Source organism: Cavia porcellus, unplaced genomic scaffold (assembly GCF_034190915.1).
Source record: "Cavia porcellus strain 051 isolate PalLab524CR breed Dunkin Hartley unplaced genomic scaffold, mCavPor4.1 scaffold_31, whole genome shotgun sequence".
Classification (NCBI taxonomy): domain Eukaryota; kingdom Metazoa; phylum Chordata; class Mammalia; order Rodentia; family Caviidae; genus Cavia; species Cavia porcellus.
Window position 1 is genome coordinate 35,731,702 of NW_026947514.1, and position 19,107 is coordinate 35,750,808.

At 34.8% G+C, this 19,107-nt stretch overlaps 1 protein-coding gene across 8 annotated transcripts in view; it reads right to left on the reverse strand.

The window, feature by feature from the left end:
- The window catches only part of Fut8 (fucosyltransferase 8), a 409,437-nt gene that overhangs the window by 107,311 nt on the left and 283,019 nt on the right, over nucleotides 1-19,107 (reverse strand). For all 8 annotated transcript variants that reach the window (XM_063240896.1, XM_063240899.1, XM_063240894.1 and 5 more), the window contains 3 exons: nucleotides 16,536-16,651; nucleotides 16,272-16,434; nucleotides 882-996 (listed from right to left, as the gene is read on the reverse strand). In XM_063240896.1, coding sequence (XP_063096966.1) covers nucleotides 882-996; nucleotides 16,272-16,434; nucleotides 16,536-16,651 — 394 coding nt within the window. The remainder of the gene's footprint in view (nucleotides 1-881; nucleotides 997-16,271; nucleotides 16,435-16,535; nucleotides 16,652-19,107) is intronic.

Genomic DNA, 19,107 nt, shown 5'->3' on the forward strand with positions numbered 1-19,107 from the left:
TCAAACATAGGATTCCTTCCCTACAAATAGGTAAGACAACATATACACGTTAGAAAGAGCTAGAATACAAAATTTAAATTTCCTATTTGATATCGTAACGTTTACAAAACGAAAATTTTTGTGACGCACTTATTGGATATATGCCATAAAGCTTAACCCCTGCAATCTGCTTCTAAATCTACTTTTCTAGCTTCTTTTCCATCCTTCTTTTTCCAACAACCTAAACATTTAGACAAATTGAATTACTTTGTTTCTCATTTGGGGTCCTATACAATTTTTTTTCCAGGCTACGGGCTACTTACTCACTGCTCACACCATAATTTTCCAACTGGTCTGTTCTTTTCCTTTATTTATATATTTCCAAATTCTACCTTACTATTGTTTGCCGTTCAATTCAAGTAACATATCCTTTATAAAATCACCTCTGATGTTTCCTTCTCAAAAATCCAATAAGCATTTCATTTTTCTTCTATGAAAAATGTAGCACATCCATAATTGCATTATAGGTTTTGTGTACATATGTGTAAGAAGTAGCTTCTCTTAGGGGAGCCTTGTGGTTTGTATCTAGATTCCCCCAAAGCCTCATGTGCTCATACATGGGGCTCTGGAGAGGTGACTAAACATGGGGGTGTAATGTTCATCCGTGTTGGGTACTGTGTCTCAGAAACAGGAGAGTAACTAAGATAGGTAGGGACCTTGCTTTAGCTACTTTTGTATTCCATGCAAGGCATCACATTGCATTCCTGCATAAATACATAAAATGAGTAACATCAAAAAACAAGGGCTTGCAAGACAAATATGTGGTAATTCTTACTTTTAATTTTACTATGATTTTCCTTCTGTTTTCATTCAAAATTTATTTCTTAACCTAATAATCTTACCTGGAGATATGTTATTCTCCGTTGAACCAGCTCAGTTAGATCTTTGGCTTCTTTTTCCCGCCAATCACCTGCTCCATCTGTTTGACTGAGGTAGTATAGATCTGTCATTATAGACCTGTGAAGGCAAATAACATTGGCAGTCTAACTTGTACTGCTTCACTGGATTACACAAAACCAAATTCTTCACAAAGACTGATGCTCACATTGATCCTAGTATTCAGCTTTCATTTCCATCATGGCTGTGAAATCCAAACGTTAGTCTTTACCAACTACATTCATTCTTGTAATGAATTTTTATTACTAAAAAAAAAATGCAATTTTTTAAAAAGGCCAGTTGGCTACATTGTTTTCTAATACAAACTACTGTACAGATCTGGAAAAAGTGGTTTCCTAAAACAGATACACAGGTAGGTTGAATTAACATATCCTCTGTTCCAAAACATAGCAGAAACAGATGCTAGTGATCTGAGAGCTGCATTTTGAAGGAATCTCTCAGGGAAGTGAAAGACTCAGACATCTACCCCCGTTGGTGGTTTGTCAGTGAATCTTAACACTTGGCAAAGGAATTTGTGGGCTTCCTCCCTTATGAAGTCGACGCAGAAATTTTGACTATGACCTTTAACACTATGGTAATCAAAAAATAGGGACGAAATATGGAATAGTGATGGCCAGACTTAAGTTTTATCCAGTAGATTTTCTTTCAAAAAAAAAGTTATTGCTCTATACTTTGAGAAGTATCTCCAAGGTATTCAAACACTCTGCACTTTCTGTGTCTTCAATATGTTGGCAAAACACTTCCTATAATAGGGATATCTGTTGTATTTGGAACAACAGAAGAGTTTTGTTCTTCTTTTTTTTTTTTCCATCACTCACCTCAACTGCATTTTGAACCTAACAATAAAATTTCTTTTTTTTTTTTTTCTTGAATAACAACAACAAAATGGCCTGAAGGAAATTTGCCATTCTCAGTAGAAAGGAGGCATGATGATTTTAAAATTATAGTGGCCCTCCTACAAGCACTTGTTTTATGGTTAGATAGTATAAATAGTGATACAAATATTAGATGGAATAATGATAGACGGCCAAACATTTACTGTGTATGTAGTGCACTGGCAGATTCTGATTTCACTGTTAGTAATTTTGTCTTAAAAATGTCTTGCCTTTAATATGGGCCTTTGGGAAAAAACTCTAGGGCAAACCTATGATGTCTCTTCAGCCTATAGCTTTATTGCAGTCTGTCTTTGGTCAGTGAAGTGATGGAAAACATTTAACTTAATCATACGTTTGGATCTACAAATTTGAAAAATAAAAACTTGGTATTTCAATGAAACTCCCTGGGAATTTCTGTGGTTCTCAGCAAGGCAACTATCTCAACTAACCTAAACTATCTCAATTAACACTATATGTGCCAACAGTGGAACACATTATTCAGGCACCTAGAGTTGTGTTCTCAAAACAGTACCTCAGAGCTCTTAAATGATTATCTCTGGTCCCTTTAGTCATGGGAAAGCTCTAATTCAGTACATCAGAGAGGTATCACACTGACATAAACAGAAATGACTTATCCAACATGACATATTCTCAGCTGAGCTTTATTACTGAAGAATCAAACAGAAAATGAAGAGAGGAAGACATTCAGCTTCCATTCACTGTTTAAGAAGCCCTCCATCTGTCTGATATCAAGGGTTTTCCTAGTTTGTGTACACTGCTGAAAGTCCTCTGACGAAAGTTAGAATGCTTTAAAAATACAAGTGTTCTAAAGGATATCTGAGCAAAACTTTATCAGACCAAAGATTGTTTAACATAAATTCTGATATAAAACACAATCAGGATTTACTGGTGTACACAAACAAAACTCTATATAACGAAAGCTTCCTGCAAATAACTCAGAAACTATTGAAGACATCTAAGCATCTTTTGAAACAAGTTTTCTTTTAGTATCTAATATTTGGAAGAAAAACTAAGAAGCATAGAGCAGGCCATCTGATTGCTGCTGGTCTCTGTCTAAATGCTCCCACTGAATACTTGCAACCTTGATGATATGTCTACCCATTTAAATGGCCTTTGAACTCTGATACTTAGAAGACCTGTCTTTCTAGGGGACAGCATTGAAAGTGCCACACTTCACTTTTATGTGAACTCTTTCCATGAAAAAGTAGTGATGTTAATTTCTAGTTAACTTAACTTCATAGGTTATATGTATAGGAAAAAGTATATTTTAAATAAACTTATTTTAATTCTAAATAAAAATTTAAATAAACTTTGTAATATTTTAAATAAACTTCCAACTGAGCCCTAGAACACTATTATAATTAAAGACTTCAGTGTCTCCATGATGAACTACATGGGTGGTGTATTATTAGTTTTGCATTACCACAAGTTAATACCTGAACCAGCTAATCTACAAAGAAAAGTGGTTTTTAGCTCACATTTTTTAGAGGTTCAAAGGCATGGTGCCTGTATAGGATCAATCCTGATAGAACCGCTCCCAGCTGCACACAGTGATGGAGACGCCTATGTGCGGATTGGCTTATACTGCCAAACAAGTAGTCAAAGATAGACTAGGATCACATAATCTCTTCTGAAGGCTTTCTCAAACATGCATATATACCAGTGACCTAAGGGTGTTCTACCCTAGGTTTCATCACCCATAAATTCTACTTTATCTCAGCAGTGATACCTATGGGACCAAGACTTTAATCACGATGAACCTGTGGAAGACATTCAAGCTACACTCAAATTATAACAGGTGGTAACTTTTTCCACAGTAACTATAAAGTAATTGTGTAGGCTACACAATTGTCTTGAGGAAATTTCATGTTTTGTAAACTGAAAAATTTTGAAGTTGTGAATTAGTGAGTATATAGCAGGTTAATCTGTTAGGCAGTATAACATTTCATTTACATGAAAAGAAACTTTTCACTCTTATGTGGAAAGTATACAGACAATGCATCACATTTTAGATTCCCTGTTTCATAGAATGAAAATAGAAATAGCTAAGCTGCTAAAATATCCTATGTGTGGTTAAAGTTGACAAATGACCTTTTGATCCCAAGAATGTTCAAAACTATTCCATTTTTAATAAATTTAGAGTGAATATTTTGAATTATGGCTAAGAGTTTTAATTTTCATTTTATATTAACAGTTTGGCTTTATAAAAAAAGGGCTGTTTTAAGAATTTTCTTGTAGTTCTACTGGTTTTCTGTGATAGTAAACAAGGCTTCCCAGTGTGGTGTCACTGCTTTGTCACTAAATGATTCAGCATGTAGTTAAGAACCAGAAATAAAACAGTACTAAGACCACATTTTCCTAGATAAATCACAGTTGTTGGGGGCTTGTTTTATACTCTTTTTAAATGAATGTTTCTGATTAATCAATTCCCATTATCAGGGTCTTATAAGAAACTGGATATTGGATCATTTGTATGCCTGGTCTTCATTACCACATATTACTGTTGCCTACAACCAAAGGATCCTTCCTTTCAGTTGTAGAATTATTAGTTGGTGTTCTTTAGACACAAAAGGGAAAGATCTGAAACAATGCTCTGAGGGCATCTAGCATAAAAAAAGGAAAAGGTAATAGCAAGTACCATACACATTATTTGGAGAGGTGATACTTATTTTAAGATGAAGTACCTAAATCTCAGAGGTACCAAAGTAACTTTTCCAGTTCACAGAATTTGTAAGAAATGGTACCAAAATTGAGAATTAGGTTTAACGAGCTTTCTTCTTTGGTTCAGATTTTCTGATTTCACGCATTTACATTGAACAGTGTACATCACTATAGTCTGGACTTTTTAATTTAATGTTTGTTAACAGTAGTTATGAGCCTGACCAGAGAATCACCATCTTGGATTTGAAATTCCCACTCCAGCATTTTTGAGCTTTGTGACTTCAGCAAATTATTTGACTTTTCAGTACCTTATATTCCTTATCTAATTGATAATACAGTTACAAAGGTTAAATTAAATGATATAAAGTACCTAGGATAGGTGACTATCCTAAATAGGAGCTTAATACCTGTTTGTCATTTTTATTTAATATTATGATTCAGTTTTTTCTCTATGTACTCTTGGAACTTCTAACTAATGCTTGATGTTTTTAGATTAAAGCCATCATTATTGGTGATTGCTATAACTATGTATATTTTATTTATGTACACACTTTTCTGACCAATATAAATTCTAACTTTATCATTTTCACAAGAAAATGGTCTGTACTCTCAAGCAGCCTTGGAACACAGGACCTAGTCCTATGTGTAAAGAAGCAGTGAGGTGGAATTGCAACTAGTTAAGGGTTATTCCTGAAGGCTCCCACTGTCAAACTGAACTTATAAAAGATAAAACTGACCATCATTATCTGATTATATAAAACTCTTAAACATTTATTATGCTATATTTTTATTTGCTTATCTGTTTAAGGATATTTATTGCACATTTAATCCATAGAACTATTGCAGATGCTGATTAAAATAATAACCCTATTCTCATAGAGCTTAATTCTCACAGAAGATAATAAACAAAGCAGTAAAAGTGACGGAATATTAGAAAATGATAATTTCTTGGAAAATAATGAAGAAAGGTGAGGGGAAGCCAAAGTGTGTTGTTAGTGCTGGGATGTTGAGTTTTTCAGTGGGATAATCTGAAAAAAGCCTTACGGAGTTGAATACATTTGAGCACAGATTTGAAAGACATCTGGTAATCCACGTAGATGGATAACTGGGAAATGAACATTTCAATGCCAGGAAAAAAAAATGTAAATGTTGTAGAGCATAGCTGTAAATGGTGGTACACATCTATAATTTCACATGTGGAAGGCTAAGGCAGGAAAATCCAAGTTCGAGCCCAGCATAGGGAATGTAATAACTTAGTTTCTCAAAATTTAAAAAGGGAAGGGGATGTAGCTCAGTGCGAAGACTCTCAGTACTGCCAGTAACTCACTGGTACTGAAGAAAAATGAATGAATGAATAAATAAGTGGAAGAAATGAATGAATGGAAAGAAAAAAGTAAAGATTCCTGGGATAGAAACATACCTCACATTTTCAGAGGTTAGTAATATGACCAGACTGGCTAAAAGAGAAAAACCATGACAGACAGTAGTAAATTAGGACAAAGGCTGGGTCATGCTATATTGAGTCTTTTAGGTCTAAACAGTGATTTTAGCTCTGACTGAGTTTTTTGTAGTCAATGAGGACCACAAAGGAGTAAATAAATCCAATGCAATGGGACACACTTACAGTCCCAGGACTTGAGAAGCTGAGGCAGGGGGATTATGAGTTTGAGGGGAAAAAAAGGAAAGGAAAGGAGAGGAAAGGAGAGGAGAGGAAAGGAGAGGGGAGGGGAGGGGAGGGGAGGGGAGGGGAGGGGAGGGGAGGGGAGGGAAGGGAAGGGAAGGGAAGGGAAGGGAAGGGAAGGGAAGGGAAGGGAAGGGAAGGGAAGGAAAACAAAAGAAAAGAGGGAGGAGAAAGGGCAGGGCCAAGGGAAGAAAAAAAAAACACAGGTTAACATCATTTGATTGATTTTTGAGAATATACTGGGGAGTCCTGCAAAGACAGAAGTTGAGAGACTTTTTAGGAGGCTGTTATATGATGATGGTAAGACAACAGGCAGAAACTGATTATTTGCTGACAGATTGGTTTGTGGGGGAGGTGTTAGAAAAAAACAGCAGGTCTGGTTTTTTACTTTCATTACTAAATTATTGCTTGTATTTAATACAATATAAATAAAACCATCAGCACTTCACCTAGGTATCTCTTCCTAGTTTATTGGGGTTTTTGGTTTATTCTGCAGGAATACTGATGTGATAAGGTCCTTTAAAGTTTGCTATTCCTTCTTGTTTAATCCATTAAGAGTTATATCTGAATTTTCTACTGATGTTGTTCCAACCACTCAGTGTTTAAAGAAAAAAATTAAGAGGCATAAAATAATAACAGAGAGAACAAAATGGTACTATTTAAATACTGACATTAATTTCTCTCACTCCTTTAATGCTGTGGTTTCAAATGCTTTCTCAAGACCTTTTCACCAAAATTGATCTGGCACACTAGGAGTGCCTCAAGAGTAAGGAAGCCTGCTATGATTTCATCAGATATGCCCATCCAGAGATAATTTATTTTTTCATAAGGATCAAATTCACAGTATATGGCAGTACATGCCTATAATCCTGGACACTTAGGAGGCTGAGGAAAGAGGATCAAAAGTTTGAGGCCAACTTCAGTAACTCAGTAAAACCTTATTCAAATTTTTTTAAAAAAAGCATTTAAGTTGAGGATGTAATGAAGCTCAGTGGGACAGTGTCCCTGGGTTCACTTCCTGGTACCACAACAAATACATCCATATTAATATTTGAAAGGAAGATTTTAAATATTTCCTTCTTTTCAGGGGTTAAAGGTAAAATGTCTTAATCTTGATCATCACACTCTCCCGAACTAGGGTTTTTTTTTTTACATTTTTGTTCTTCTCCAGAGGTTTCATCAGTCTTTTTCTGTTTATATATCCTGATTTCATTTTCACTCCATTATTTCATTCATTTACTGTATTCACTCACATGCAGTATTCAGTTAGATGTGGAAGTATATAGCTGTAATTCTAAAGAGGCTGAGGCCAGAGGATCACTGCAAATTCAAGGCCAGACTGAACTACAAAAAGAGACATTATCTCAAAAGAAAAAGAAAAATAAACTATTATGTGAACTGTTCAAATGAATAGTAAGATGAAATGTTGTTGGGATTGCTTTATCTCAAAGAAATGTCCTACCAATATTAATTCTATAGATCATAAAGGTCTTTGTGTTTGACAATCAATAAAGTTTATTTAATCAAGTATTTATTTTTCAAATCTGCTCTCCTACAATTTTCCTCCCCCTCTAACCTCAGGCTGACCCTGTAGGAACCTGAAAGTTATGTTGGACAGTGTTCTTTACTTTAATATGCAGATGGAAGCAGCAAATAAAGTAAGCATCACTGCTTGCCTGGCTGCCCTCACTTCTGTAGGGCAGCCCACCAATCATAAAGGATAAAAAAACCAAAATTCAATTATGAAGACACAGAAAATCTTAGGAGACCAGTAAGTAAGGAGACTAAAATCTCCCAAGGGAAACCCAAAAACCCAAAAGCAGGTAGTTACCTAGTTTTTTGTTGTGAGGTTTATGATTATGTGCTAACCTTCTCAGCTTCCAAACAAAACAAAACAAAACAAAAATATTGTTAGAACTAATAAAGAAATTCAGTAAAGCTGCAGGACACAAAATCAACATACAAAAGTCAAATGTATCTGTATATGCTAACAATGAACTATTCAAAAAAGAAATTAAACAATCCCATCTACAATTGCATCAAGAAGAAATACTTAGGAATTCACTCAACCAAGGTGAGCTGGAGATTTAGCTCAGTCTTATAGGCCCGCCTGCCTGGCGCTGCTGGCGAGCATGTGGTCATGAGTTTGATCCCTGGTACAAAAAAAAAAAAAAAAGATGAAAAATCTGTACAGGGATCTATAAGAACTTAAGATACTGATTAAAGAAGATACAAACAAATGCAAACATAGTCCATGTTCATGAACTGGAAGAATATTCTTAAACATCTATACTACCCAACGCAATCTACAGATTGAATGCAATTCCTATCAAAATTCCACTGCCACTGTTCACAGAGAAAGGATAAAAAAAGACACTAAAATTATTTTATGGAACTACAAAAGACTCCAGATACCCAAAGCATTTGAGAAAGAATGAACCTGAAGGTATCATACTTCCTGATGTTAAAATACATTACAAATCTATAGTACTGCATTCATAACTCTGATATTTGTGGAAGACCACCTAGATGACTCATCTGGAATAAAGAGTAATTACCTCCACTTTAGCCAAACCTCGCTCTAACTCTGCATACTGGTATGTACGGAGCTGAGTAAGCCATCTCCTTTTCCCTTCATTTGATCTTATGACACAGGTAAAGCCCTACAGTTTCTCCAAAAGGTACCACTAGAAAGTAGATACTAACTAAAGAGATGTCTATGCTATCAACAAAGTCCACTACAATGAACATCAAAGGATGGAAAACACCATTCCATACAAAGGGAACCCTAAAAAAGCAAGAGTATCTATTTTCACACCAAGTGGACTTCAAGCCAAAATTGATCAGAAGAGGTAAAGAAGGTTATTACATATTGGTTAAGAGAATAATTCAATAGGATAAGATAAGAAATATATAAATATAATTATATATTATATAAAAATTAATTATATGTTGCAACATTAACATGTTATAAATTATGTATATATATGTAAGTAAACAGCAATATAATTAGTGGGAAACCTCCATATCCCACTATCAAAAATAGATGAATAGAGAAAAATTCAACAAAAAATGACTAGAAATATACATTCCAAGAGATAGCTTACAAATATAAACAAAAAACATTCTCAGCAACACAAATTTCTCCGAAATAAACCACACACCAGCCCATAAAGCAGGTTTAAATAAATACAAAATAACTAATTATTCCATGAATACATCAGATCACAGTGCAATGAAACTAGAAATCAATGGCAAAAACCCCACAGAAACAAATGGAGATTAAACAATACATGAGTAAAAATTAATGAGTCACAGAAGAAATCAAGAAACTGGACAGTTTCAAAACTCAAATGATAATGCCAATACAACATACCAGAAAGACAGCAAAAGCTCTAAAAAGGAAGTTTATAGCCATTAATGCCTGTGATAGTTAACTCATTGTGTCAAATTGAGTAACAAACACCCTAATAAATTGGATTAGCATAGTTCTGGGTACGGCTGAGGAGATTTACTAAAATTTGCTGGGATTTACAGGGTGTGCATGATAGCAACCTATGGGTTTGTCCCCTAAATTGTATGAAAGGGAAATGAAGAAAGAAGGCTCGCTTCTGTTTCTTCCTCTTTGGAGGAGCTCCAGTCTTCACCTTCACACTGGACAGCTCCTGGTTTCCACCACAGACCCTCCAGTCTCCTGATATGGACTTGCACAAGACACTACAGAGAGCTCCAGGCCTTCGACTGGATCCTTCAGCTCTCCAGTGTACAGCCAGCTGTTTCATTTTCTTCCACACCTAACTCTGTTGACAACTACTGTAAACCAGCCTTCTGAATTCTTACACATTTGTATATCTTGCATTATATCTATTTCTCCAGGAAGCACAGACTGACAATACCCACATCAGGGAACAGAGTGAGGCTAAATAAATAACGTAATGGTACACCTCTGGTCCTAGAAAATAAGAACAATCCAAATCAAAAGCTAGGTAAGGAAGGAAATTACAAAGATCAGAGTGGTAAGTAATGAATTTGAGATTATAAAAATATGAAGAATCAAGGAAATTGAAGAACTGGTGCTTGAGCAAATAAATCCATGGGCAATCTTACTATGAAAAGGAAAGGAAACAGTCACATTAATGCAACTAGTTATAGATGTGAGTGCCTTTAATCTTAGCATTTGGAAGGCAAAGGCAGAAGGATTCTGTCTGAGTCAGGCTCAGTTTGAGGGCAGCCAGGGCAAAAAGACAGAGAGACAGACAGTCAGACAAAGAAAGGAAGGAAGATCAGGCCAGGGATTTAGCTCAGTGGCATAAGGGCCTGCCTGGCAAGCTCAAGGTCATGAGTTCGATCCCTGGTACCAAAAAAAAAAAAAAAAAGAAAGAAAGAAAGGTGGGAGGGATGGAAGGAGACAAAGTAAGAAAAAAGACAAAAATCACAATGAAAACCTCTGAAACACAGATTATTAGTAACAACTTGGAGAATGTTCCAACTTCGTCCCAGTAAACTGGAGGAACCAGAAGAAACAAATACATTCCTAGATATGTATGAACCACCAAATCAGAAACAAAAAGATACAAAACTCCTATAATTAAATAATAGGTAATGGAACTGAGGCAGTAACCAAAAACGTAGCAACTAAGAAAAGAATCAGGATTTACCATGAATCCTACAAGAACTTCATGGACAATCTAACACCAATATCTTAAAATCTTAAATGAAACTGAAAGGGAAGAAACATTGCCAAATTCATTCCTCTAAGTTAATGTCGCCTTTATTCCAAAACTGGACAAGGATTTAACTATAAGAAAACCAGAAGGCAATCTCTTTAATAAACCCAGATGCAAAAATTCTCAACAAGACAGAGATACCTTAGCTGTTGAGCCCAATTTGTTCTAAATTCATTTTGAACACTGCAAAGTCTGAGAACTGAACATATTTTTTCCATAAGAAAACCAAATAATTGGTTCTAAAATTACACTTTTAAATTCATTTTTCTAGAACTTTAACAAATTTCACAATTTTTAAAACTCTATTGTGGTTCTCACAATTTTCCTCTTAGCTTTACTACTGGTATCACTAACTTTCTTTAAAGTCATGGTTACGATATTTTACACAAATAAGAAAAGCAAAATGACAAATGTTTTAACACATTAACACAAGCACTGTTATGCTGTCTGGGCAAGACCTATAATTAGACTGAAGTGTCCTCCCTTTGTGCCCGTGGCGAGATGTGACTCAGACTCACTCTCGGCCCATACAAGTTTTTCAAGGGAGATTTTCAGTTCAACTATCAAGCCAAGTCACAAACATCAAGCAGCTTTTTTTCAAACTTTGCTGTTGGGGTAGTAGAAAGTATGAGCCTAGAGCCTTTCAATCACTAAAGTATCACTGTACTGGCATAAAAAGATGATGTATAGGCTAGAGACCAGGGATGCAAGGATGGTTCTACATGCAAGTCAACACGTATAATTTAACACATAAACAAAAGCAAAGACAAAAATCACATGATCATCGCAACAGATGCAGACAAAGTCTGTGGAAAAAAATTCAACATTCATTCATGATTTAAAAAAAAAACCACAACCGATGCTGGGAATGAAAGAACCTAACAAGAAGCCAACTAGACAGCCTTTCTGGTAAACTGCACAAGCTGCATTGGTTCCCAGGAAGCAAAGTCAGCTCCTCCCAAGAATCCGCCATGCGGACAATGGGTGGACCCAAGAAGCCAACTAGCCAGCCTCTCTGGTAAGTCACGCAAGCGGCATGGGTTCCAGGAAGAGAAAAGTCAGATAGTGCCTCCCATGAACCTACCAGTGTGCAGGCTGAGAATCAAAGAGTGTCCACCTCCCCCAAGCAACCTGTAGGTTCAGAGGTCAGGCTGAATAGATAGCAGCTGAGATACATAAAGCAACTAAATGCTTATATTATTTGGTTGATTTTGCAGGCCTAGGTTCAATGGCCTGATCATCCTTTGGGAGAATGACAGTATGCAATATAGCAACTGTGGGGAATTTCCTTCTGTCTTGTCTTTGAAATCCAATATTGTTCTCAATGTTTTGCTTTATTCTGATTAACTGTTTTTGCTTTATTCAACATTCTGTTTTGATTGGTTTAATTTTTCGATACCTGATGAAATGGACAACTATTGTGAAGAACAAGATATATTATGTTAACTATTATTGTTTTCCTAATCTCTTGCTTTTAAGTTCTATACCAATTTTGCTGCTTTGTTTTGACTGGCTTTTTTGTATTTTGTTGGATTTTTACTATCTTCAAAATAAAAAATATATAATAAAAAAAGAAAATATTAATTTTCAGTTCAGCAACAAGGTAATCAACTTTTTTATTGTACTTTTACCTGTAATCATAATAAGTATTATGATTTCCAAAGGTCTGTCAAATGTGAGGATTAAACACAGAGACAAATAAACAAAAAACAACAACCTTGGAGAAAATAGGGAAAGAACATCACAATCTAATAAAAGCCATTTATGACAAACATACTGCTAACATCATCCTAAATGGAAAAAACTGAAAGTTTTCTCTGTAAAATCAAATATAAGGCAGGAATGTCCCACTATCATCACTACTGTTCAATATAGTACTGTTAAGTCCCAACTTAACAAACAAGTTCTGTTCCATAAGAGTGTAACTCAGGTTTGTTCATAAGTCCAACAAAGTTAGTCTTACACATCTTTGACATAAAAATATAATATAAAGCATTAAAAAAATCCCAAACACAGGCTGAGGATATTACAGTTATCTTATAATGATGGTACAGTACACTATAACTATAAATGAGCTATGACTTTTGTTTTCATGGTTATTGCTTTGTACCTCCTAGCAGTCTCTTCCACATCACCACTGGTTTTCCTCTTGCTTCCAGACACCCTGGGTTCTGACTGAGCACTGTACTACTGGTACACTATTGTACTGTATAGTAAGCACACAGTGGCAGAGTGACAATATCTGGCAGACATGTAAGCTACTTAAGCAATTTGCTCACATCTATGAATGTTCACAATGTGAAGTATGTTTGTATATGCGAACATTCAACTCTAATGTTCCTAAAATAGGGCCTTACTATACTTGAAACTTTAACCAGTCTAACCAGAGCAATCAGTCAAGGGAAAAAAATAAAAGGAGAAAAATAAAATAAAAATTAAATAAGGACAAAGTCAAATTATCATTATTTGCAGATAACATGATGCTCTAAATAGAAGAACCAAAATTTCCCACTAGGACTTTTAGAGTTAATAAACAAGTTCAGCATGGTAGCAGGATACAAAATCGACATATGAAAGGCAATTGCATGTTCAATGAAGGAAACCACTAACAAAGTGGAGACAATCCACATGCGGAAAAAAATTTTTACCAGTGACTCCTCAGACAAAGGACTAACATCTCGAATATATAGAATTCAAAAAATCAGAACCCCCCAAATTTAAACACCTAATCCAAAAATGGACATCTGAAATGAACTAGCATTTCTCAGATAAAGTACAAACAGCAAATAAATTAGGAAAAAATGCTCAATCACTAGACATTTGAGAAATGCAAATTAAAATACCTTAGCCCAGAAAGAATACTTATAATCAATAAATCAAATAATAACAAAAGCTAGCAAGGCTACAGAGAAAAGAAAACCCTTATACACTGGTGGTGGGAATATAAAGTAATATAACCACTATGGAAATCAGTATAGAGATTCCTCAAAAAGCTAAAAATAGAAATGCCATCTGACATAGCTAATTTACTTCTAGGTTATCTTCCTAATTATAATGGCATATACATACCCATGATTATAGCAGCACAACTCATAATAGCTAAATTTTGAAAACTGCCTACATATCCATAAACAGATGAATGCAAATGTGGCACTTATGTACAACAGAGTACTACTGTGCCATAAAGAAGGATAAATTTGAGTCACCTGTAGGAAAATTGATGCATCTTGAGGTCATAATGTTAGGTGATAATAAATCAGACACTCGAGCTCTAATATCACATGGTTTTTCTTACATGAAGAACCCAAAGTATGAACAGGGAAACAGACATTTTGCAAAAGGGAAGGGAACCAAGAGATGGAGGTACTGGGGAGAGTAGGAAGGGGAAAAGAGACATAAAAAATTAGGGAAGTTGCCAGTTAGGTGGCACATGCCTATAATCTTAGCACTTGAGAGGCTGAAGCAGGAGGATCCCTGTAAGGTCAAGGCAAGCCTGGCCACAGTGAGATCAAAGTTAACATGAACTACATAGTAAGTCCCTGTCTCAAAAAAAAAAAAAAGATATATTATATACATGAACAAAATGTAATTTTACATATTGCAAACATGTATAAATAAAAATTATTAAAAACACAAAAGCCAAACAACATCACCACCAAAATGAAAAGCAAGCCTATGAAATAGAAAATATTTGCATTATAATGGTTATTACCCAAAATATATAAGGAACTCATAGCAAATGAACAAACAACCTCATTTTTAAAATGGAAAGAGGACCTGTATAGACCTTTTTCCAAACAAGACATGCAAGTGGCAATAGGTTCATGAAAAAGTATTTGATATCACTCTTCATCAGGGCAACACAAAGTAAAGCCAGAAGGTATTATCTTACACCTATGATGAAGATTATTATCATAAAGACAAGAGATAACAAGTATTAGTAAGAGTATGAAGAAAAGGGATCCTTTGTCTGGTGTTCCTGAATGTAAACTGGTCTTTTTTTATTTTTCTCATTGCTGGGACAAAATATCTGATACTCACAAGTTAAAGGAAGAAAGTTTGGTTCTAGCTCACTGTTTGTAGCAGTTTCAGTCCTTGGTCAGCTGGCTTCAAAGCAGGGCAACATGGCAGTGGGACATGGTAGAAGAGAAACATTTCATAGCATGACAGGCAGAAGGTAGCAAGCAGCGAAGTGGCTTTGGCAGCAAGCCTACCTTCTTTCTTTCTTTCTGTCCTAGCTGCAAACCTTTTAGGTGGTATCAGCCACACCCATGGTGAGGCTTCTGTTTTCAGTATATCCATTCAGCCACAGCCAGAACTAATTAATTCCAACCAGTGGGCTTGCTTAGTATCATGCACTCTTGATCCCAGTATCACATACCCTAGATCCAGCAACTTCCAAAAAGCCCCATCAAATTAAGGCCTAGTATGGGGCTGAATAATTCAATGCTCCTTGAAATCCATGCTCTGTATTTGCATAGAATCACTAATGTTAAAATTATTCTAATAAACCCACAGATTTTGCTTGTGACTTCTTTTAAAACACCACAGCAATTTTTAACATCATTTAATAGTTTTTCATTCTAATATTGTTGATGTTAATATACAAGAATCTCTTGTTTATATGTGGTAATTCGTTTCCTTTTCACAGTGGTAGGTTGTACAAATAAAATATTTTTTCTTTTATTGTTTACTAGTGAGACAATAATTGCCATCAGAAGCCTACTGAGAACTTAGGCTTTTAAATATAATAGGCCAAAAAATAGGTTTCACTGTATTAGAATGATTGTCAGATATATTTTATTCTACTTGAACACTTAAGCACCAAAATGTTTTCTTTTCTATGGAAGATAAACTGCATCTTATTTAGAAATCTGTAAATAGGAGAAGCAAATAAGTAGGTAGATCTCAGGGTCTCTGTAGAAACTAAATGGAAGAACAATTAACAGAATGCTCATCATCCAAATCTTGTTAATTACGAACATGTAAAAGGTGCTAATGCTTTCGTTTGAATTAGAAACCTAACTGTAGCCTTAGTATGAATTTCAAATCAATGTACTACAACGTAAAACTACACATTCTGTTTCAAATACAGACTATACATGAAGGACATTTATAGGAAGGTATGTGAATGTGTTGCTAGTTCACACCACTACCTTCCAAGTACATATTTTACATAATATTTTCAATGACATGTTTTGGTTGATTAATTGCTTTTGGCAATTACTATTCTTTGAGACATCAGATATTTAATTTTTAAAACAGTATCATTTATCATTCAGCAGAGAAATCAATGAAAGATTCAGTTTTTCATTCTTAAAACTATAATCATTACTTAAATCCAAATTAACTGTATAGGGAGAACAGTACCTTTCATGGTGTCCTAAATCTGAAAGAAATTCATCTGCATGTCTTTGGAGTTCATTTCCTTCTAAATTCTTTAATTTCTTCAATTCACTCTGTACGAAAAACCAGAGCTCTTTAGCTCCATTTTCAATTCTCCTTCTTAGGACTTCATGATCTTTCCCCAGACCTGTAGTTAAAAAAATAAAGATACCAGTATTTCTGACACTTTGATAAAAGAAAATTAAAGACAATATATTGAGCAGGAAGTAACAGTGTGTGGTCACCTACCATTTCTGGTTTGTTTCTTATAATTTTCAATCTGTTCTTTGGCCTTAACAAGCTGCTCTTCTAAAACACGTACCCTTCCTGTAGCTGGCCCCTGATCAATGGGGCCTTCTGGTATCCTATAGTCAGAGAAGAAAATGTAAACTCTTAAAAGTTACATAATAAAACACATGCTCTCTGTGCTAAAGCTTACTTATCCGTTACTACAAAAATTATTAAACATACCACAAATGAGGTACCAAATGATCTGAATGTGTGTGTGTGTGTCTCTATGGTACTGGATATTGAACCCAAGGCCTTCATGTCTTTTTATTTGGAGAAAGGGTCTTAAAAATTACCTAGGTAAAACTCAAACTTTTGATCCTTCTTGCTCAGCCTCCCAAGTACTTGGATTACAATCATGAATATGTATGGACATGATCAAATATTAAGTACAAACTAATTCTAAATTAATTATAGGATCAGGCTATATAAATCTGTTCTTCAATTCATGAAGACTTGACTGCAAATTACTAAGCAGTGGTTTTATAAAGGCATGAGAAGATATATTAGGAAAACAAAAAATATATACTAGGGAAAAAAAAGCTGAAGTTTAATGTCCTGTTTATTTCTATTTATGACAATAAACATCAGTCAATAATATAAAATGTTGGAATATACCAAAGGAACTCCTGGATCTTTTGCTTACACTATCAAACTATTTGTTCTATTTCTTTCTAAACTATGCTTACTTCTAACACGTATTCTTATCACATGATTTTTGGCAGTATTATGCATCCCATTTTGCATAAGCAAGTAAATAAAATGTAATGTATAGTAGGTCTCCCAAAGATAGTCACAGTCTATGGAACATGTGAATGCTACGTTATAAGGTAAAGGAAACTTTGAATGTATGATTAAACCACAGATCCTGAGATTGGGAGATTGTCCTGGGTTATCTGAGTGGGCTGCAACTGCAATTGAAGCATACACTGCTGCTTTGAACATAAGAGGAAGAAGCCAGGCACAAGGAATTCAAGGAACAATTTTTTTAGAAGCTGGAAAAGCTAAGAAAATAGCTTTTATTGTAGAGCTTCTCTATGAAATTAGTATTTTCTATACCTTGGTTTCAGGCTCAGTGAAACTCATCTTGGTCTTCTGATCTCCCAAACTAAAAAAGGATAAATTTTTGTTGTTTTCAATCAGTAAGTTTGTGGAGTGGGGCCTGGTGGCTCATGCCTATAATCCCAACACTTGGAAGGCTGAGGCAGGAGGACTGCCATGAGTTCTAGGCCAGCTTGGGCTACATATGAGTTCAAGGTCAGGCTGTACTATGTAGTGAGACAAGTACAAAAAAATAAAAAAATAAAAAAAAACAAGTTTGTGGTAGGAAACTAATATATATGTACATGTACCCTTTTTTAAAGCAAAATTGTTGTGAACATTAAATAGTGGCTGATTTTTCATTGAAAGTCAATTTAAATGAGAAAACGTGTATATAGCACTCAGCACAATGTCAACTAGTAAACTTTATAAAGGTTATTGTATGAGCTAAAATCTGAAAAAAAACAAAACAAAACAAAACAAAAAACCTGAGCAGGTTGTAATTCTAGCATTTAGGAGATTGAGGTGGGAGGACTGCTAGAAGTTTAAGGTCAGGCTGAACAACATAGTAAGGCCCTGTCTCAAAAAACAAACCAACAAAACCTGAGATATCTATTGTTACCATCACAGTTGTTTAAGAGGATTTAATTTTTAGATTATGGTTGGGAAAACTTAAATTTTTATGTCAATATAGTACTTCGATGCTAAAGCGCTGATATGGTTGTTTTTACAGCTTTTCTAACATTTTGTATAATTGATAAAGCCAAATTAACCATTACCTATTCTATTTTAGTATGCATTCAGTAAAAAAGCTATAGCAAAGTAACTGTAATTTCCTATGAAATTCTATGTATTAACATTGAATAGGAGCAATAAAAATGACCACCCTCCAAGCTTGAATGCCCTCAGGTTACAGAATAGGAATGAAAAAGCCCTTATGTATATGCACAAAGTGAATAATCAAAATAAATATAGTATTTAGGTGCATAATCACTATATATTCACAAATAAAGCATGTTCTGTCAGTTTTTAAAACTTGTATTTTTTTAAGACTTGAATCCTATCTCTTTCCGAATTCCGAATTACATGGCTAGTTTCTAGGAAATAATGTAAAAACAAAATAAAACTACCCATTGGGGTTTACTGGAGCAGCTATATGCCATAAAGCACTGACATTCTTTGTCAGAATATAATTTAGTGAAAGAAAATTTAGAAAATAGAAAGCTTATGTCTAGGTTCTCCTTATCTCATTTTTTTGTATACTGATGGCATAGTATCAGGGGCAAAACAAGTATGAAAAATAGCATATGATCTTCTCAGAAGATTTTCACCAAGTACTAAATTCAACCTAATTCTAGTAAAACATAATGGAACTGATTTATAGTACATTACTATATATAATAATGTAATCCAACTGTGAATAAAATACAGATTTTTTAAAAAGGGCTAGAGAAATTGATGTAAAAAAATACATGAGAGCTATCCTTTCTAA